The sequence below is a fragment of the Aethalodelphis obliquidens genome, unplaced genomic scaffold (genome assembly GCF_003676395.1).
Source record: "Aethalodelphis obliquidens isolate GAN/ISIS:26980383/991018 unplaced genomic scaffold, ASM367639v1 scaffold20, whole genome shotgun sequence".
Lineage (NCBI taxonomy): Eukaryota > Metazoa > Chordata > Mammalia > Artiodactyla > Delphinidae > Aethalodelphis > Aethalodelphis obliquidens.
Genome location: NW_020837964.1, coordinates 18781316 through 18802981, shown reverse-complemented (window position 1 = coordinate 18802981; position 21666 = coordinate 18781316). Strand labels below are relative to the sequence as shown.

The window sequence follows — 21666 nt, the reverse complement described above, 5'->3', positions numbered from 1 at the left end:
CTGTGTGCCATAATGAAGGTCCTGTGTGCCACAACTAAGATCCTACGTGCTGCAACTAAGGCCCATCAGCTAGCTAGCTTGCTTGCTTTATTTATCACCTTTATTATTTGAGGCTACGCTGTTAACCAAAACTGGATAAGGATACTTCCAAAAGAAAACTGTTTCTGTTTCTCACAGGAAAACCAAAATTCTAAGTGAATTAACAAACCAAATTTGGTAATAGATTTAAAAAATAAGTGATTACTAAATAGAATGTATCTAAAATGCAAGAATAATTCAGCATTAGGATATTATTGGTTTGTACTACACTGAGAGATTAAAGAAAAACCATATCATTTCTATAGGTTATTGAAAAATCATAAAATTTAATACTTATTACTGTTTAGAGTTCTAGCAAGTCAAGAGTAGAAAAAAATATCTTTAGGGACTTCCCTGGTGGCGCAGTGGTTAAGAATCTGCCTGCCAGTGCAGGGAACACTGGTTCAGCCCTGGTCCAGGGAGATCCCACATGCCGCAGAGCAACTAAGTCTGCACACTGCAACAAAGAGCAGCCCCAACTCGCTGCAACTAGAGAAAGCCCGTGCAGCAACGAAGACCCAATGCAGCCAAAAAAAAAAAAATTTATTATAAGGAGTATATACTGGAAACCTATAGTAAACCCAGCCTAATTAACTCTGAAACACTGGAAGTATTCCCATTAAACTTTGGAACAAGATTTCCATTCCTACTGTTACCATTTCAACATTGTATTGGAAATCCTAGCTAATAGTATAAAATAATAAATGAATTATAAATGGAAAGACAAAACTGTCATGTCTTGCAGACATATTTGCTTACATAGAAAATTCAAGAGTATTGGCTGAAAAACCTAAAGCAGTAAGAGTTCATTTGGGTGGTCAGATCCAAGATAAATACACAAGAATCAGTGACTTATTTATACAATATCAATAGTAGGAAACAGGTTCAAACTCTTAACAGCAATAAAATGACCTAGGGATAAACTGAACAGCAAAAAACATCTGATACCTACCTGTAAGAGGAAAACGTCTCACATTTTTCCAAAGGACATAAATAAATACACATTTCAGCTTGATTCTGAATTTCAGCTGGAAGAGTAAATATGAATGACTAAGAAAATTTTGAAAAATGAATGAGGGGCTTGGGCTTCCCTGGTGGCTCACTGGTTAAGAATCCACCTGCCAATGCATGGGACACGGGTTTGAGCCCTGGTCTGGGGAGATCCCACATGCCGTGGAGCAACTAAGTCTGTGCACCACAACTACTGAGCCTGCGCTCTAGATCCCATGAGCCACAACTACTGAGCCCACGTGCCACAACTACTGAAGCCTGTGCACCTAGAGCCCATGCTCCACAAGAGAAGCCACCGCAATGAGAAGCCTGCACACCACAACGAAGAGTAGCCCCCACTCGCCACAACTAGAGAAAGCCCGCACACAGCAATGAAGACCCAACGCAGCCATAAATAAATGAATAAATAAATTTAAAAAACAAAAAAAAGAATGAGGGGCTTGTGCTATTGGCTGTTTGAAAACTATATGGTAAATGAAGACTGTGATATTGGAGCAGGAATAAACAAATAGTTTGTTGAAAAAGAATAGATCCTTGTGTATATAGGAATTTAATATATGATAAATAGGCAAGTTTTGGAAAGAGAATTATTCAGTAATGCTGTTGGGACCATTCTTTAGCCTTACAGTGTGTGGAATTTGACTATATAGCACTTAGAAATACAGTGAGATTTTAATGTAAAAATTGGAACACTTTTTAAAATTTTCAAAGGAAACATTAGTGTTCAAAACACTTCTTAGAGTCAAGTTTGAAAGTCACTGTTCTGTTGGAAAGGTACTTAATGAAAGATGAAAAGCATAAGTCCATAGTGAGGAAGGTGAGAGGCCCCTGGTGCCTGGTCTGTTAGGGAAGTGCTGATGATAGGAAGAGAGACTTAAGGGAATTAATGCATTTATTAACTTGGATTCAAAATTTGTTAGAAAATTGATCCATAAATAAGCATGGATTATTTTTAAACTATTATGGAAAATTTCAAACATATGTAGAAGTAGATAGACTAGTATAATACACCCCCATGTGCCTATCACCCAGCCTAACAGTTAATAATAGCCCATCTTGACTCATCTATGCCCCTATCCATTTTACCCTTTTCCCTTGGATTATGATAGGGATTTGAGAGGCAACAGTTAGAAATAATGAGGAGGAAGAAATACTGTCTTTTAGACTTCTTCTGTATTATGAACTGCAGTGTCCAAAAAATAAGCTTTTGTGCCTGACCCACAGTATTCTCATGTCACAATCTATGTTAACGAAAGTTTAAGAGGTTCGGTTGCTTTTGTGTTTCAGGTCAGCAAATTAAAACGTCACATTCGCTCTCACACTGGAGAGCGTCCTTTCCAGTGCAGCTTATGCAGTTACGCCAGCAGGGACACATACAAGCTGAAAAGGCACATGAGAACCCATTCAGGTAGGACTTCTCCCTTCCTCGTATTAATGAACCGCTTTTTAGTGGATCCCGTGGGACCCTGTGAACCACCATATGCCCCTATTAGTTACCTGAATGGAAGCTGGCATGAGAGTAGTATATAATTGATAAATGCTTCTCTGGCATATCCTTGGAGTTCATTGCTCTGAATATACATTGGAGAATGGAAAGTTTTTACTGTTAGAAGAAGTCTGGGTAGGTTACATAAGTAACCCAACTTGTCAGTTTTCCAGAGTACTCTCTTTTCCTAAAAAGAAAATCTTGCAGGTCCTCCTGTCATCCCGTCTGCTTTCCCCCAAAGGTAAGTACTGCTGTAGGAACTACTCTTACTAAAATGTGAAGGACTCCGTGGCAGAGCTGGGCAAAGCAGAGGTGGTGGCCTTAGTTTGGGACTTCTTTTCCATCTCTGAAGATAGGCATGAGCCAGGCAGTGGGCCTGAGCCTCATCCTTCCTAAATTAAGAACTGTAGATTCTCTGTGGATTAGCACATCTGCCACCTGGATTACCCTCCAATTAAATGATAGTATTCAGTTATTTCATCTAAGTTGTTCATTTTGTATTTCCTTTTAAGGGGAAAAACCTTATGAATGTTATATTTGTCATGCACGGTTTACCCAAAGTGGTACCATGAAGATGCACATTTTACAGAAGCACACAGAAAATGTGGCCAAATTTCACTGTCCCCACTGTGACACTGTCATAGCCCGAAAAAGTGATTTGGGTAAGTAAATTAACTAGTGGCAAATGAAAAATATATTTTGACAAATTTGTGAGAATAATGGAGATCACAAATTACTTCCTTCATGTAAGTTTTGTGAATGTGAATGGCCTGCTGTTTAATAAAAGTCATTGCTTAGGTGCTAGTGATACTTTCTTCTATCTTCTTTCTCTTACTGAAGCTAGGCTACAAGATTCTTCCCTGACTATAGCTCATCTATAAATTAATGGCAGCTGTAATGAGAGAAAACAGTATAATTAAAGCCCCCAAATAGAGAAGTGACATAGTATGATTCGAACTAAGGTCAGTTGACTTCAGGTTTTTTTCACAATATTTGTACTTTAGGTAATGGGACTGTTTTTATTGGTTTGTTGATAGCTATATATCTGTGCATAATTAAACTAGAGTTTATATAGAGGCAGAGTTTGGTGGTAGAAATTTTAGTATGACCCATATTCTTTTTTAAAAAAAAATTAATTTATCTATTTATTCATTTATTTGTGGCTGCGTTGTGTCTTCGTTGCTGCGCGCAGGCTTTTTCTAGTTGCAGCGAGTGGGGGCTACTCTTTGTTGCGGTGCGTGGGCCCCTAATTGCAGTGGCCTCTTTTGTTGCGGAGCACAGGCTCTAGGCATGTAGGCTTCAGTAGTTGTGGCATGCACGCTCGGTAGTTGTGGCTTGTGGGCTCTAGAGCTCAGGCTCAGTAGTTGTGGCTCACGGGCTTAGTTGCTCTGCGGCATGTGGGATCTTCCTGGACCAGGGCTCGAACCATGTCCCCTGCATTGGCATGCATGCAGATTCTTAACCACTGCACCACCAGGGAAGTCCCATACTGTGACCCATATTCTTAAAGATAAGGTCACCTGGATTTATCCCTTCATTTTTATTATTTAAAAGAGATAAAAATATTGCCCCAGTCTGTTCTTTATCCAAAATTCATTGCTCCCTGAATAATAATAATAATATAAACTTAGATAAATTGTACTTTCCAGGTTGTCTTTTACTTTTATTTTACTTCTTTACTCATTTGATCTTCACAACTACCATATGAAGTCATCAAGGTATATTCTAGCTTTATAGATGATGAACAGATGTCTTGACCAAAGCTACACAACACAGCTTATGAGTGGCAAAACTGGACTTGAGTCCTCTCGAACCCTCTAGAGCTGTTTCTCACACAGGGGAGTACATAAGTACCCAGGTCATATCAGGATCATACTGAGCCACAGCATAAACTTGGCCTGTCTTTCTGCAGCATTGGTTATACTCAGAAGGTTTTGAGTAAAGTTATCCAATTGAGCTGGTATCTTAAAACATTTTTACGTTAATATGACTATATTGAACAAACTGTAGACTGACTGATGTTTTTAAGATGAAACTGTGAGCTTGAAGTAGAGGACTTTGGGCTCCACATAAGATCCAGTGGGTCATGTGTTCATCCTACTCTGCTCTTGAAAGGACTTTGTTAGAAAAAATTAAGAGGTACTGTCCTCAGGTAAATGAAAGAGTTTTACTGTTCGCACTGTATAGAAACTAAAACCTAAACCAGTAATATCTCATGGCAGTGTGTGAGCTGTTAGGCCCCTGTTTGAATTATTTAGTTTTTTTTTTAAGTTACTCACTTTCATGATGCGAATAAAAACCTTGAGTGTTTTATACTTGCATGAAACCCCTTAGACCCTGCATAACAAGTTCTTTATGTGGCACTTAATTGCCTAGGAGCTGTCAAATAATAGTTATCTCCCAAAACTATTCCCAAACAAGTTTGTGTTCCCCAAAGCAGGTCTGATTTCACACTAATATGCAATAATTAAGATTCATCATTTTTGGGACACAGGAAAGCATGGAGAATCTTGACAGACCTACCAGAGTCAAGATTCACCTTCAAATACTTACTGCTCGAAGTCTTTTTTTTTTAACTGAGGTATAAGAATAATTCCTACTTTACAGAATCATTATTGTAAGTATTTAATAAGAATGTATGAAAGAAAGTCTTTAACTATTAAGTCTCTATCTGAGGACCAGAAGGGGAAAGTTGAGGCCTAAAAATTATTTGGAATAATATATGTGTGTATAAAAGGCCTTCATATAGTGAACATGTGTAGAGAGTTAAAAGTGAGCCATCCCTTTCCCCTACCTTATTTCCATTCCCCAGAATTGGCCCTCTTTAAGTTTGATGTGATATCACCTTGATTGAGCAGATTGGTAGCACCATAAATTCATGATCCCAAATGCAGCTGGGCTCCTGAATAATTCAGCTGTTTGTCCTCATCAATTGTGCTCGCATTCTCCTCAGCGAGTTTGTCCATTCATTCATTCATTCCACAAATGTTTGGGTGCCTGCGATGTGGGAGGTTCCATGACAGAGTAGAATAAATCATTGTTAACTTTCTTTAAACCTCTGATCTTCCTTCCCTTTTCTCTTTGCCTCCGTGGTCTCAGTATGTAACCTCTTTTCCTACTTCACAAAAAAATAAAGGCAACAGGTTGAAACTTCACATTTCCTGTTATCAGATGTGTAAATCTACCTGCATTCATCCTCTTTCCCCATCTGCTACTAGAGAGTTTGTGTCACTCTTCTTGTCTGTGGCCTGTCCCTTTGCCCTGATCCCACTCTCCTGTGTTCTTGGCAGCCTTTCCGTGGTCAGGTATCGCATCTTTACCTTCATTTTCATGTTCTCACTCCTTAATCTTTCGCCTCAACTCCAAATGTGCTTTCATCTCTCTTGTCTTTTTTTAAAAAAAGTCTTTCCCTTCTAGGTTTAACTCTTGTTTCCTTTCTAGCCAATGCTCATGAAGAGTTATATCCCTCACAGCCCTCTCTTCCTCAGCTTCTAGTTTCCTTCCCATCTGGCTTATACCCATCACTCTATAAAGTGACTGACTAAGATCACCAGTGACCCCACATTGCAGAATGCAGGAAACGTTCAACTCCCCCATCTGCCTTGATCTCTTAGCATCATTATTCATAGCGGGCTGCACCCTCCTCCTTAAAACACTGTCTTCCTTTGGCTTTCATGGCACTACATCCTGTTGGTTTTCTTCTGATTTCTCTGACTGTTCCTTCTCAGCCTTCTCTTGTTTTAATCCTTTTTCCTCTCACTGGCCTTAACTGTTAGGTTTCTTAAGGCATGACCCATACTGTTTCTTTCTTTGCCTTAGTGATTTCATCAGTTCTCTTGGTCTCACTCAAATCCTGCTCCAAATCTGTCCTCTCATTTAGGCTTATGTACCCATCTATTCCTTGCCATCCCTATCCCTACTTGATATCATTGGCATTTCAACTTCAACATGTCCAAAACTGAAGGTCTAAAAGCCCTTTACTCCCTTGCCCCAGAGATAAACACAGCTTGGGCTTCAGCCTTGTTCCACTATTCCTTGTCTCAGTAAATGGCCCCACCATCTGCTCAGTTTTCCAAGCCAGAAACCTGGAGGTCATTCCTGGTACCCACCTTTCTCTTCCTCACTCTCTGGTCAGTCACTCAATCCTGTTGATTCAACTTCTTAGGTCTCTCATCACTCTTAGTTCTTCTCCTTCCCTCCGTACCCACTGCCATCTCCTTTATCCAAACCACCACCTTCTTTCACCTATCCAGTTTCAACGTCTCAACTAGTCTCCCCACGTCTGTTATTCTTTTTATTCATTTTCTGTATAACAGCCAGAGTAATTATTTTAAGAAGCAGAAAGAAATGTATTCTTAACTCTTTGAAATGCTTGTTTGTGTTTTCACAAGTTGGACCGCGCTTTCTATTTTGCTTTCAGGTGTCCACTTGCGAAAGCAGCATTCCTACATTGAGCAGGGCAAGAAATGCCGATACTGCGATGCTGTGTTTCATGAGCGCTATGCCCTCATCCAGCACCAGAAGTCACATAAGAACGAGAAGCGCTTTAAGTGTGATCAGTGTGATTACGCTTGCAGACAGGTAGAGCCTTTCATAGTTAGAAAACGGTTGATGTCCCATTATTGTTAGGTTTTATCAGGGGGGTTTTATATACCTTGTATGGTGACTATTTTTAAGGATATTTTCAAACGTGGTTTATGAGATTGTCACCGAAGGTCCTGCTTCTCGATTGTATCATGTCTGGTTCCAACTGACAGTTTTATTCAGTCACACCTTCCCCTACCCTCCACCTGCTCCAGGCAGACTGCTAGCTTTTCTCAAAACCATGGGAAGTAAGTCCCGGACTTGAGAGAAGGGAAGAATCTGGTTCTGGGGCCTGATGCTTGGGAGTGATCTACAGAAGCAGCCCAGCAGGAGTGAGCGTATCTGTCCTAGGATTTGGGGAAGCAGTTTTGTACCCCAGTATGGTTAACTTTATCCTCTCAATAAGCAGCTTTGAGCCTAGACCCTTGGGAGAGAAAGGTCTTGTCAGCTACATGCACACAGATGGTGGCTGAGGTAGCAGCCCTAGGACAGGCTCTGAGACCTTCCCCACCCCACTTTCTTTCAGGAGAGGCACATGATCATGCATAAGCGCACCCACACCGGGGAGAAGCCTTATGCCTGCAGCCACTGCGACAAGACCTTCCGCCAGAAACAGCTCCTTGACATGCACTTCAAACGCTATCATGACCCCAACTTTGTCCCCGCGGCCTTCGTCTGTTCTAAGTGTGGGAAAACATTTACACGCCGGGTAAGAGTCAGAACTTTACTTCCTGTCTTACAGTTCTTGATACCACGTTCTTGAGCTTCCACTGCAAAGCAGGGCAGTTTTTTCCACTGAGCTTATAAATATAGAGATGAACTGTCATTTGGAAAAGGGTCAGTCATCCCCACCTTGAGGTTTTCTGTCCATGTGTGAACCCTTCCACTGATGGGGAACTCAGTATATTTTTATTTATTTATTCATTTGGCCGCACCAGGTCTTAGTTGTGGCCTGCAGGATCTTTGTTGCAGCATGTGGGCTCTTTAGGTGCATCATGTGAACTCTTAGTTGTGGCATGTAGGATCTAGTTCCCTAACCAGGGATCGAACCCAGGCCCCCTGTTTTGGGAGTGTGGAATCTTAGCCACTGGACCACCAGGGAAGTCCTGGGAACTCAGTACTTTTTTTTTTTTAACAGTTCTGTCCTGGATCTTCACTTAGGGCCATGTTTGTCAGGTCTGCACAGGACAGGGAGGTTGGTCTGATTCTCCCCTGCTCAGAGGATCCAACCTCATCTCTGAGCAACTCTCCTCTCCTGCCCACCCTTGTCTCTCTCCCTGCCCCCTCCAGATGGAGACCATTTCCTCTGATGGGGAGAGTATGTTCAGGACACATTTAGCAGATACTAGAACATTGAGACTTAATAGGATTCCCCCCCCAACACCCGCTGCCCCCCGGTTGTTTTTTTTATTGAACTAAAAGAGAACTTCCAATTTTAATCTTACCTTTTTTAGTAATGTGAAAGAGGGTTTTGTTCCTTTTGTTAGAATACCATGGCAAGACATGCTGATAATTGTGCTGGTCCAGATGGTGTAGAAGGGGAAAATGGAGGAGAAACGAAGAAGAGTAAACGTGGAAGGAAAAGAAAGATGCGCTCTAAAAAGGAAGACTCCTCTGACAGTGGTAAGTAACTTGTTTCTTGAGTTAGTTATACATGGCAGGTTTTGGTGCAGAGTTTCCAGTGTATTTACATATGGACATGCTGGGTTACAGAGATAAGCCAGTCTCTCATACTTCCTTTAAACCTCTAATCTTCCTGATGTGTGTATATATTTACAACAGCAGTTAGTTTATCCCTGGAGCAAATTTTCTTTTTTTTTCTTTTTTTTTTCTCATGGCATTCCATTGCTTGATAAGATATTATATATTATGTTCAGTTAAAGCCGAAGCAAAATTAATATCTTTACTCAGTTTACTCAGATTAGTGATATTCTAAGGCCAGCAGAGTTTCTTTTCTATGTTCATAGCTTTTACATTTAGGAAGCTGGTCTAGATTTGAGCAGTGAATCTAATGGACATGAAGAAGGTTGCTTAAGCATCCTGACCAACTTCTGGTTTGACTGCCTGTGTCAGCCTAGCCTTGAGATGTGTTGATCAAATCCATGAAGGTCAGCCTTTCTCTTCCTACCTTAATCTCTCCATTTATAATTTAAAACTTTGCTTATTTTCCTACCATTGATGTTCTTTGGGGTGTTAGTCATGAAATCCAGACAGAAAGTATATGCGTTGTGGTGCTAGACTCATGAAAGGGGTGGCAAACAAAGGTGTTGGTAATGTAGGAATCACGTTTGATTATACAAACTTATTCCATAGTGTTAGGTTTTATAATGTGGATACTTGGGCTACTGGCAGCCAGTTAAGAAGTCACATCTGTGACTTAAAGATTTAAGGTTTTTGTGGAAAAGGATGTAGAGGGGTTTTGTTTTGGAGAATGCACTTATAGATGATGCCTAATGTATTTCTAAGGAGTTCTCATTTTGTCTTCTGCATTGCTTGTCAGTAGAAATAGTGGGGAAGGAAATGAAATTTCTGAAAATGTGTTAAAGAACTTATGTTACTTTATTGGTTTTATTATCAAACTTGTTCATGAAAGTACTAGGGTTTTTTTTGTTGTTTGTTTGTTTGTTTGCGGTATGCGGGCCTCTCACTGCTGTGGCCTCTCCCGTTGCGGAGCACAGGCTCCGGACGCGCAGGCTCAGCGGCCATGGCTCATGGGCCCAGCCGCTCCGCGGCATGTGGGATCTTCCTGGACCGGGGCACGAACCTGTGTCCCTTGCATCGGCAGGCGGACTCTCAACCACTGCGCCACCAGGGAAGCCCCAGTACTAGGTTTTTAATACTTAAATCTATAACAAAGTCCCTTTTGTTTTTTAATCTAAATAAAGACTTCACTTTTCTATTCAGAACTTTAACTGTTTCTGGGAGAATATTCATCTAAGCATAAGAGTAGTTTATTTTTTGCTGCCTTTTTTAGTAGAAAATCTATTTTAAGCAATATCTTCATTCACTGGGTTTTAAGTGAATGCCTCTTTTAAAATGTCACTTTGCTTAATTTTTATAAAGCGCATCACTCTCTACTGAGAATTTTGTGGGATCCCTTTGTTTGCCTAAGAAATTGAATGGACTGTTGGGAGGTGCCAAGGAATGTCAGAGGGCCTCAAGTACCAGCAGAGATCCACAGATAACCTTGAGCTTCAGGATACCTGTAGTTGCTCTTCGTTGCAGAGCCTCCTACTCACAGACATTGTCCCATACCCTTTTTTCTTATGGTTCTTCCCTGTTCATTTCTGTGGTTCATCTCCCAACAAGACCAGTTCTATTCTCTAATTGTACTTTACCAGAAGCATCTTTCACCTGCAGAGTTTATTGATAGTTCCTAATAGGTTTCTACAGTTCCTCCTTTTGTCTTCTGCACTGCTGGTTTGTACAGCACAGTGTTTGGTTTTGGACCTCATACCTAGTGTCTCTCTTTTTTTTTTTTTGCGGTACGTGGGCCTCTCACTGTTGTGGCCTCTCCAGTTGCGGAGCACAGGCTCCAGACGCGCAGGCTCAGCGGCCATGGCTCACGGGCCTAGCCGCTTCGCGGCATGTGGGATCCTCCCAGACTGGGGCATGAACCCGCGTCCCCTGCATCGGCAGGCGGACTCTTAACCACTGCACCACCAGGGAAGCTCCCTAGTGTCTCTTTATCCCAGAATTTCTGGGCTGGTGAAGGCCACACAGTCAGATTTGTTCCCTCCCAGAAGTTCTGCCTGTTGGCCATCGGCAGAAATTGACCAGCAGAGTCTACTGCTATTTTCAAAGGCTTTTTGCCAAAGTCTCTCCCAGCCAATAAGCCTTTGACCCTATTAACCTTCTTTGTGTGCTTTTTCCCCCAATTCTGACTGAATTTGTTTAATTTTCTAGGCATTGGGCCAACTTAGGCAATAGGGGGCTTGAATAACTTCAGCAGGAAAGCGTGTCGTCCTTGACACTCTGCCACGTACCAGTACGTTCCCCACATTTTCACTTAGGATTTCAGTCACTTGGCAAATAAGGCATTTTGTCCTGAAGATCAGGCATTTACCCACAGACTTCTAAATTTAAACATTTGGTGCTAGAGAAAGAGAATGTGCTTGTAACCTGCATTTCTTGGAGGAAGGCAGATGGGGTACATTTTGTGCCTTGGCAATGGGGGAGGGGTAGCAAGAACTCTTTGGTTGCCTATAGGTGTGGGCAGCAGAACAGCCCCAAACTGTGGTTAGTTGTGCCTTACAAATCACTTAGCTTCTCTCTATTTCTATAAAATGAGGGTAATATCTCTTACTTAATGAAGCCTAAATGGAATAATGGAGAATTTTTAAACTGTGATGTACAGTGTAAAAATCAACTGTGATTATGTAGTAGAATGTAAGTTACAGAGCACGATTACAGACATTATCTCAGTCCTTGTGATCCTTGGGAGTGCTTTAGAGATTACACAAGGAAACTGAGGTTCAGTGTGGTCATGGTCCCAGGTCACACACTTAGGAGATCTGAGACTCAAAGCCATATTATCAGGCTCCTCGTCAGTGTTCTTTCTATAGTAGTTCCCTCTCCTTTTATGTGATAATGGCAGTCGGGAGAAGGTAAGGGAGTTAAGAATGACCTGTTAGGTTTGGAACAGCTGGGAATTAAATTAAATCCCAAAACTTGGCCTTATGCTTTTCCTAGTAAATAGGACCTCACGGTGCTTCAAGAACTTCATACACACAGACATGCATGCACACCTTCTACCACTCTTCAGGGGTCCATATCAGGCTTAGTGTCCTGCTTTATCCTTGTGTAGTAGGTAGAGGGAACATTTGTTTCATTTTCAACTTAGAACACCATTTGTGGGTTTTTTTAATATAACTGGCATATTGTGGAGTTGCCTCTAAGAATTCAAAACTCAACATTCTGATATCTAAAGCTTAGAGAAAAAAGTAATATCCAGTCCACATAAAATATGAATAATAGTATTTGGGTTGATTTGCTTATTCTGCATCAATACCAGTGTACTCTGTTAACACTGATAACAAAAATTCCAGTGAAAGCATTTTTTAAATGGGCTTTTAACGATGAAAATAAATACGTAACTAGACTTCACAGAATATGTGATTATTTGTGTGTTATTTTTTCTTCCACCACTCTTCTCCTTGCCCCACTACCTCTTCTTCCTGATTTCATGAGAAGAAAATGCTGAGCCAGACCTGGATGACAATGAGGATGAGGAGGAGCCTGCCGTGGAGATTGAACCCGAGCCAGAGCCTCAGCCTGTGACCCCAGCCCCACCACCTGCCAAGAAGCGGAGAGGACGCCCCCCTGGCAGAACCAACCAGCCCAAACAGACCCAGCGTAAGTTGACTGTCTCAGCACAGCAGGCTGGCGTCCTCTCCTAACACGTGGGGAGGCCAGACAGGTCCTTATTCTTTGGGTAGATGGGAACTGAGCCATGAGAACAAATTAAGGTCACACTGGGAACAAACTCTCAGGAAGCGATTTTTTGGTTTTTACGGAGGAACATCTCTAGAGGCCTGTTAGGTTTCAGTAGGAGAAAATCCAGAGTAGAAGGGTACTTAAGTTCTACAAGGTGGGTACTGTTAATGTGGGAGAGTTTTACAAAACAACCAGAGTCATAGTCAGCTGGCAAAATTGATGTGGTAATGAACGTAAAACAGCCAAATTTTAAAAGATAGAGGGAAAAAGCAATTTCTGAGCTGACACTGTCCCTCCTAAGAAATCCAGGCTGGTGGATTCTATTGCTGGCCTCCTGATTTATGAGAGGACACAGAGGAGGTGTTCACCCTCCACGTCACACCACGTAGCAGTCCTGTACGGGACGTGGCCCTTGTGACAGCAGGCTCTGCAGGGTCTCAGATCTCTGTCCTATTCATGAATCTCCTAAAAGCTGGCAATTTTTTTTCTTTCTTTAACAAATACAGGGTTTCATCTATTTTTTTAACATGCTCCCTGAGCCCCGTGTCCAGATGTCTTATTGCAATGGGGTGGTTGACTCTAAAGATCCCGGGAACTATTTTGCCTACACACATTTGAGTGAGTGAACTGGCGGGAGGGCCCTGGGTGTTGGGAGGACTTCAGACTCAAAAATGTCAGGTTCTTTGCTATAGGTGGGTCATCTCTAAAACGGACCTACATCCCACACTCTGTGAAGTATTCCTAGTCCCGCACCATCTGCATTTTTTGCCTGTCTCACACACAGTATTATGAAGCCCAAATTTATGACATTTAAACTCAAATTTATGAGTTTTTTAATACGCAGTTTGGGAGTCATATGAAGAGGAGTGTCAACATTTTGTTCTTTGATAGTATCTAGAGTAGTGGGGCTTTGTGTATGGCCGCATTTTAGGTTATTAGGTCTTTTTGATTGACTTTCTCTGTATCGAATCTAAGGCTTTCCTGTGTTGCTGACATTCATTTAGTGTCAAGTCTGAAAAGACCCTTGCAATCCTTGGGGGCTTTAATGGAGCATTTGTTTTGTTCATGCTCTTCTTTGCCAGCAACAGCTATTATTCAGGTCGAAGACCAGAATACAGGTGCAATTGAGAACATTATAGTTGAAGTCAAAAAAGAGCCAGACGCAGAGCCCGCAGAGGGGGAGGAAGAGGAGCCCCAGCCAGCCGCCACAGACGCCCCCAACGGAGACCTCACGCCCGAGATGATCCTCAGCATGATGGACCGGTGATGGCGGGGCCTCGCTCGTTGCCAGGACTGCTCTGGGCTGTGTTTAAACGGCCCGCATCTTAATTTTTCTCCCTTCTTTCTTCTTTTGGCTTTGGGAAAAGCATCATTTTACCAAACATACTGAGAACTAAAACTTCAAGGATGATGTTAGAAAAATGTGATTTAACTAGAACTTGCTGTTTGATGTTAGCAAATAATGGAATGTTCTGAGTCCCTGAGGGTTTACTGTGAAGTGCTGAGGACAGTGTTGACGCCTAACTGGTTTTCTTAGATGGAAACAGAGACATTGAACCCTCTCTCTTGCTATGGTAAACCACTCCAGAAACCACCACTGGGTTTCCCAGAGTTCTATGGTCTTCTTCCCAGGAGAGTTTTTAATTGTAAATGCAGACTTGGGAAGGACTTAGACTTTTAAACTGGTTTTTGCTTTTGCTTTGCCCTGACTCTCTTTGCTTGGAGTCAGTTGCACACCAGTAGTATGGCATGCTACGATTGGTTTCTGTCCTGAAGACTTTGCCTCTTTCTTGGCAAAGTTTCTGGTATGGTCAAGCTTGTAAATAACTTTTTTTACATTTTAATCTTTTCCATTAATTAAGAGGTTGAAAAGTGCAGTGTAAGAAAACCCAGCATTTTAATTACTTGCAAATTAAGTTTCCACAGACTGTAGTATGTAAATGTTGACAAGGAATTGGATCACAATCATGTAGCAGAATGGCACCCAGACTGCTGCCCACTAGTGACGGACACCCACATGGAAGATCATAATTTTCCAGCCCATGGAGCCAGCATTTGAACCTTGTACAATTAACTTTGTTATGATTTCCCATCTACATTTTCTTTGCTTTGTTTGTAGCTGAATTTTGTGTTTTATACATCCTCTGTTAAAGCAGAAGGGTGATTATGAGTGGGTCACAGCAGCTCTTAAAAGCTGGGCCAGAAAATTTCACTAGGTCAGTAATTTAAACTTTGAATCTTCAAAAAATAATAATGTGAAGCAAAACCAACTAAAAAGTGATTCTTGCACATGAACTGTCACATGTTTAAAATGTGTTTTTTAGAGAGCCTCAGTCTTGCTGATTTCAAACACTTTTTTCTTCTGTGTATTGCTTTTAAGAGAGCCATCAGTTAGCTATCAGACTCTAGGTTGATGCATTTTGTACTTAGCTGTACTGTGTGATATTTTTCATTATTTTAGGACGCCAACATGAGACCTGTAATAAAATATGTAATGGGGTTGAAAGCTGGGGAGGAGGATCTACTGCTGTACAGCTAATAAATCATAACGGATTAACAAGTGCTCCAAACACTCCAACTTGTGTGATTCCTGCTTAACGAGGGGCCCAGAGGGGTCTATGTGCATAGCCTCAGGCGGTGCAGGCCTCCTCGCCCTTCAGACGCAAGCTATGTTTCCAGGATGACCACTTCCTCTCTAGCAAATGAGAGATGATCTTGGCAGGTGATGGAATATTGAGTGCATCCTGCTGCAAGTTTCAGTGCCCCAAAAGTGGTATGTGAGTAGAGAGGTGAGTGTATACAGCTGTCAGCCCCATGATCCAACTGAAGAGCCGGTTGCCTGTGGTAGAGCAGGTGGGTCACAGAGCTTAGAGGAGAAGGGGCTGATGGGAATCTCTGGCCTCGAGATCTCAGCTCAAGGAGAGCTGGGATCAAAATACATTGAGCTCTGCCAAGTGCAGGGGAACAGAGAGAAGCTGGGCCCAGTCTGCTCTAGAGAAGTTCATTTGAAAGGGAGACAGATGTGCCACCACCAGGCTGTGGGGAGAGAGTCCTAGATAGCACAGCTGCTTGTTAGCACCTACGAAGCAGGATGGAAGGGAGTGTGTTAGGAAGTTTATGCATTAGTGTAATACCATTTTGCTGCTGTTGGCCATTTCTGGGTAGATTCCTTTGGCAAGCCCCTTTTAGATGAAAGCTTTGGCCACTAATTATAGGTTTTTTGTTTGTTAATTTTTTTAATTGAAGTATTTACAGTATGTTATGTTGATTAAGTTATATATACATTCTTTTTTATTTAATACTACTTTGCATTATGGTTTATCATAGGATTTTTTTTTCATTATTATTTATTTGGTTGCACCGGGTCTATAGTTGTGGCAGGTGGGCTCCTTAGTTGTGGCATGCAAATTCTTTGTTGCAGCATGCATGTGGGATCTCGTTCCCAGACCAGGGATCAAACCTGAGCCCCCTGCATTGGGAGCACAGAGTCTTATCCACTGCACCGCCAGGGAAGACCCCTGTCATATGATATTAAATATAGTTCTCTGTGTTATACATAGGACCTTGTTGTTTATCCATTTTATATATAAAAGCTTACATCAGCTAACCTCAACCTCCCACTCCATCCCTCCCCCATCCCCCCTCCCACTTGGCAACCACCACCACCAGTCTGTTCTCTATGTCCGTGATTCTGTTTCTGTTTCATAGATGAGTGCATTCGTGTCATAGTTTAGATTCCACATATAAGTGATATCATACGGTATTTGTCTTTCTGACTTACTTAGCATGATAATCTCTAGTTGCATCCATGTTGCTGCAAATGGCATTATTTCATTCTTTTTTATGGCTGAGTAGTATTCCACTGTATATACGTACCACATCTTCTTTATCCATTCATCTGTTGATGGACATTTAGGTGGTTTCCGTGTCTTGGCTGTTGCAAATAGTGCTGCTTTGAACATAGGGGTGCGTGTATCTTTTTGAATTATGGTTTAGTTTTCTGAGGAACCTCCATACTGGCTGCACCAGCTTACATTCCCATCAATAGTGTAGGAAGGTTCCCTTTTCTCCGTACCCTCTCCAGCATGTTATTTGTAGACTTTATAATGATGGCCATTCTGACTGGTGTGAGGTGGTACCTCATTGTAGTTTTGGTTTGCATTTCTCTAATAATTAGTGATGTTGAGCATCTTTTCATGTGCATATGGTCATCTGTGTTTCTTGTTTGGAGAAATGGCTCTTTAGGTCTTCTGCCCATTTTTAGCTTCGGTTGTTTGTTTTTCTTTGTTAAGTTGTATGAACTGTTCGTATATTTTGGAAATTAAGCCCTTGTCATTCACATCATTTGCAGGTATTTTCTCCCATTCCATAGGTTGTCTTTTCAGTTTTTTTATGGTTTCCTTTGCTGTGCAAAAGCTTGTAAGTTTGATTAAGTCCCATTTGTTTATTTTTGTTTTTATTTCTATTGGCTTGGGAGACTGACCTAAGAACATTGGTACAATTTGTGTCAGAGAATGTTTTGCCTATGTTCCCTTCTAGGAGTTTTATGGTGTCATGTCTATGTTTAAGTCTTTAAGCCATTTGAGTTTATTTTTGTGTATGGCGAGAGAGTGTGTTCTGACTTCATTGATTTACATGCAGCTGTCCAACTTTCCCAATACCACTTGCTGAAGAGACTGTCTTTTTCCCATTATATATATATATATTTTTTAATTTATTTATTTTTGGCTGCGTTGGGTCTTCATTGCTGCGCACGGCTTTCTCTAGTTACGGTGAGCGGGGGCTACTCTTCGGTGCAGTGAGTGGGCTTCTCATTGTGGTGGCTTCTCTTGTTGTGGAGCATGGGCTCTAGCCATGTGGGCTTCAGTAGTTGTGGAGCATGGGCTCTAGCCATGTGGGCTTCAGTAGTTGTGGTGCACGGGCTCAGTAGCTGTGGCTCGTGGGCTCTAGAGCGCAGGGTCAGTAGCTGTGGCACACGGGCTTAGTTGCTCCGTGGCATGTGGGATCTTCCCAGATCAGGGCTCGAACCCATGTCCCCTGCATTGGCAGGCGGATTCTTAACGACTGCGCCACCAGAGAAACCCCCATTATATATTCTCTTGCCTCCGTTGTCAAAGATAAATTGACTGAAGCTTTGGGTTTATTTCTGGGCTCTCTACTCTGTTCCATTGATCCATATGTCTGTTTTTATGCCAGTTTTGATTACTGTAACTTTGTAGTATTGTCTGAAGTCTTGGAGGGTTATGCCTCCTGCTTTGTTCTTTTTCTTCAGGATCGCTTTGGCAATTCTGGGTCTTTTATGGTTCCACATGAATTTTAGGATTATTTGTTCTAGTTCTGTGAAAAATATCATGGGTAACTGGATAGGGGTCTCATTAAAACTGTAGATTGCTTTGGGTAGTATGGCCATTTTAACATTATTAATTCTTCCAATCCAAGAGCATGGGGTATCTTTCCATTTCTTTGAATCATCTTCAGTTTCCTTCATTAATGTTTTATAGTTCTCAGCCTGTAAGTCTTTCACCTCCTTGGTGAGATTTATTCCTAAGTATTTTATTTTTTGGATTGCGATTTTAAAAGGTATTTTTTTTACGTTCCCTTTGTGATATTTCCTTGTTGGTGTAAAGAAGTGTAACCAGTATGTTAATCTTGTATCTTGCTGAATTCATTTATCGGTTCTGGTAGTTTTTGTGTGGAGTCTTTAGGGTTTTCTATATATAGTATCATATCATCTGCATATAATGACAGTTTTACCTCTTCCCTTCCAATTTGGATACTTTTTTAAAAAATTTATTTTTGGCTGCGTTGGGTCTTCGTTGCTTCACGCAGGCTTTCTCTAGTTGAGGCAAGCGGGGGCTACTCTTTGTTGCGGTGTGCAGGCTTCTCACTGCGGGGGCTTCTTGTTAGGCACATGTGCTTCAGTAGTTGTGGTACACGGGCTCAGTAGTTGTGGTGCACGGGCTTAGCTGCTCCGTGGCATGTGGGATCTTCCCGGACCAGGGCTCGAACCCGTGTCCCCTGCATGGGCAGGCGGCTTTTAACCACTGCACCACCAGGGAAGTCCCCCAATTTAGATACCTTTTATTTCTTTTTCTTGTTTGCTGTGGCTAGGACTTCCAATTCTGTGTTGAATAGAAGAGGTGAGCGAGGGCATCCTTGTCTTCTTCCAGATTTTAGTGGGAAGGCTTTCGGCTTTTCACCGTTGAGTATTATATTGGCTGTGGGTTTGTCATAAATAGCTTTTATGATCTCGAGATAATTATAGGGTTTTTTAACCAGAATTCCAGTTTTCAGTGAAAAGTAAGTAACAGTGGAGAAGCTGTGTGAAGGCTTCAGCTGGTTTGTGGTATCCATACAGTTGGGTCTCCCAGAAAAATCGGTATCGTCAGGAGCCTTGGGACTGTGAACCAGGCAATCAGCAACTTGGACTGAATGTTAGTGGCCCGAGGCTGTCAGGGCATTTGGTCTCCATCCCAGGCATGGGCTAACCCCCACTGCCACCAGGAACCAGAGCACCCCCTACCAGAGTTGTTTCAGTGGCCACATAGCTTTTTAAAAATTTTAAGCATAGGGCCTTCCCTGGTGGTCCAGTGGTTGGGACTCTGCGCTTCCACTGCAGGGGGCCCGGGTTCGATCCCTGGTCGGGGAACTAGGATCCTGCAAGCCACACAGCCGCCCCCACCCCACCCCCCAAAACAATTTTTTTTTTAATTAATTTTATTTATTTATTTTTTTGGTTGAGTTGGGTCTTCATTGCTGCACGCGGGCTTTCTCTAGTTGTGGCAAGCGGGGGCTACTCTTCATTGTGTTGTGCGGGCTTCTCATTGCTGTGGCTTCTCTTGTTGCGGAACATGGGCTCTAGGCGTGGGGGCTTCAGTAGTCGTGGCACACAGGCTCAGTAGTTGTGGCACACGGGCTTAGTGGCTCCGCGGCATGTGGGATCTTCCCGGACCAGGGCTCAAACCCATGTCCCCTGCATTGGCAGGCGGATTCTTAACCACTGCGCCACCAGGGAAGTCCCAACAATTTTTTTTTAAGTATAACAGAAAATCTCTTCATAGAACAGCAAGCAGTTTATCTGTATCTTCAGCATAGCTTTTCTGTTCTAATTGTATATATTCAAATTGTTTACAAGTAGGTTGGTTTGGGTTGGGGAGGGGGCAAGAAAAGTGACATTGTGATGCAGCTAAGGCCGGAAGGAGATTCCTCCATTGGCATAGCCCCATGATACATCCTGTGTGACTCCATTGAATGTGAAACCTTCACACTCTTACTCCACACGGGAGACGGGAGCCTCCTGGCAGTTCTGGGAGCTGCAGCCTGGCCTGTCACCCTGTGCAGGCGGGGCTTATTCCTCATTATGAGCTTTTAGCATTTCCTGAGCACCCACGGAGTGTCATGCTGTCTAGAACACAGAGACAGTCTTGAACAAGTTGAAGGCCTCTCTCCCTCTCATGAGTCACTCCCTTGTGGGAGCTGAGTCCCACTTGGCCTCTGATAGCAGTTATGCTTGTTCTGTCACCGCCACCCTGACAGCCAGCAGTTACGGAGATGTGTGGCTAGCCTGGCCCCCCATCCTAATCTCCAGGCTGATCCTGGTTTCCTCCTCCGCAGCCCCCTGCTTGTCCTCACAGCACTCACTAGACAGGGGCTTATGCCTCCAGTGCAGCTGTTGGTCTCAAGACGCCCTCCACCTGGGAGCAGCTCGAACCCTTTGGCACTTATTCCCTCTTGTATTTCTCATTCTTGTCATTCGAAACAGAAAAATCCCAGTGAGGGGGGTTTTCTATCCTTCTGTTCTGGAGTCTTAAGGTTGCCCTGGTAAGACTTGGCAAATGTGAGTGTTCCCTGAGTTCCAGCCACTGTTGTGAGCACCTCTGTAAACATTTAATCCTTACACTTCAAGGTAAGTTAATAGCTCCAGCTTACAAAACAGGAACTGGTTGCGCAGAAAGATTGTGACTTACTCAGTGTCAAACAGCCAGTAAGAGGTGGAGTCAGGACTTGAATTCAGGCAGTGTGCTTTCAGAACCTTCATTCTTGGCCACTTGGCCATACTGTGTGTGAGAGCTGCTGAGCTCGCACCCTAGAAGCAGTTGGTGGGTTCTGTGTGGTCTCTTGTGAGAGTCTTAACCTGAACTCTCTCTCAAGTTGGGAGGCAGCAGAGCAGGACATCCTCTCACCTCTGTTGGCAGGAACTCAGCACCCTCTCCGGCTGAGTCCTGCCCTGTCGGCCCTGGGCTATCACACCTGGCCCTGCTGCTTTAGGGAAGGGGGCTTCCTCCAAGTTGTTACTATTCAATTTCTACTTTGTCCTAATCTATGGTGGACCTCAGCAAAGGGAGATGAGATTTTGTGGGGGATGGTGGTAGTCAGATGACTGGAAAATGCTCCCACTGTCTCCAGGCCTCAAGGTGAGGAGGGGTAGCTGGAGATGGGAAAGAAACCAAGAGACTCTGCCCAGTGTCTCTCACCTCCTCTCAGGTTGTTTCACCTCTGCCTGGCTGAGCTGTGGGCAGGGTAGAGGGCTGTTCCTTATCTCATAGAGTTTAATTAGACTAATAGAAGAAAAAAATGGAATCCCCTCCTGTGAACCCTCAGGAATCTAGGTCCCTGGTTTTTTTTTTTTAATATTTATTTTATTTATTTATTTGGTTGCACCGGGTCTTGGTTACAGCAGGCGGGCTCCTTGGTTGTGGCATGTACGTGGGATCTAGTTCCCTGACCCGGGGTTGCACCCGGGCCCGCTGCATTGGGAGCGCAGAGTCTTAACCACTGCACCACCAGGGAAGTCCCTAGGTCCCTGGTCTTTTATAGGGTATCATGCATCCCATGACCTGATGGCCTCCTCGGCCTCTCTCCTAGTGGTTCCCCCCTCCTCAAACTCTCTCCAGCTCAGGGAGAATGCAGACATGAGAGGACCCCACACACACATACATTGCCTTGCTCATGAGTCACTCCACCCCTCCCTGCAGCCCTTGGGGCTGGCTGCCCCCTGATGGTACACCCCCATCTTCTGGCCCTGACCCAGCTTGAACTTGATGAAAGCTAAGGAACCTCTGCCGCAGAGA

General features: G+C 43.0%; 1 protein-coding gene across 4 annotated transcripts in view; it reads left to right on the top strand.

Moving 5' to 3' along the window:
* The window catches only part of CTCF (CCCTC-binding factor), a 49167-nt gene extending 34000 nt beyond the window's left edge, over positions 1 to 15167 (top strand). Inside the window, exons 6-12 of one of the 4 annotated variants that reach the window (XM_027119580.1) lie at positions 2377 to 2497; positions 3088 to 3237; positions 6996 to 7156; positions 7686 to 7868; positions 8647 to 8782; positions 12353 to 12514; positions 13678 to 15167. In XM_027119580.1, coding sequence (XP_026975381.1) covers positions 2377 to 2497; positions 3088 to 3237; positions 6996 to 7156; positions 7686 to 7868; positions 8647 to 8782; positions 12353 to 12514; positions 13678 to 13862 — 1098 coding nt within the window. In that variant the 3' untranslated portion in view covers positions 13863 to 15167. The remainder of the gene's footprint in view (positions 1 to 2376; positions 2498 to 3087; positions 3238 to 6995; positions 7157 to 7685; positions 7869 to 8646; positions 8783 to 12352; positions 12515 to 13677) is intronic. The other 3 variants (XM_027119582.1, XM_027119581.1, XM_027119584.1) reach the window with 3 other exon arrangements.
* The last annotated feature ends 6499 nt before the right edge of the window (positions 15168 to 21666 follow it).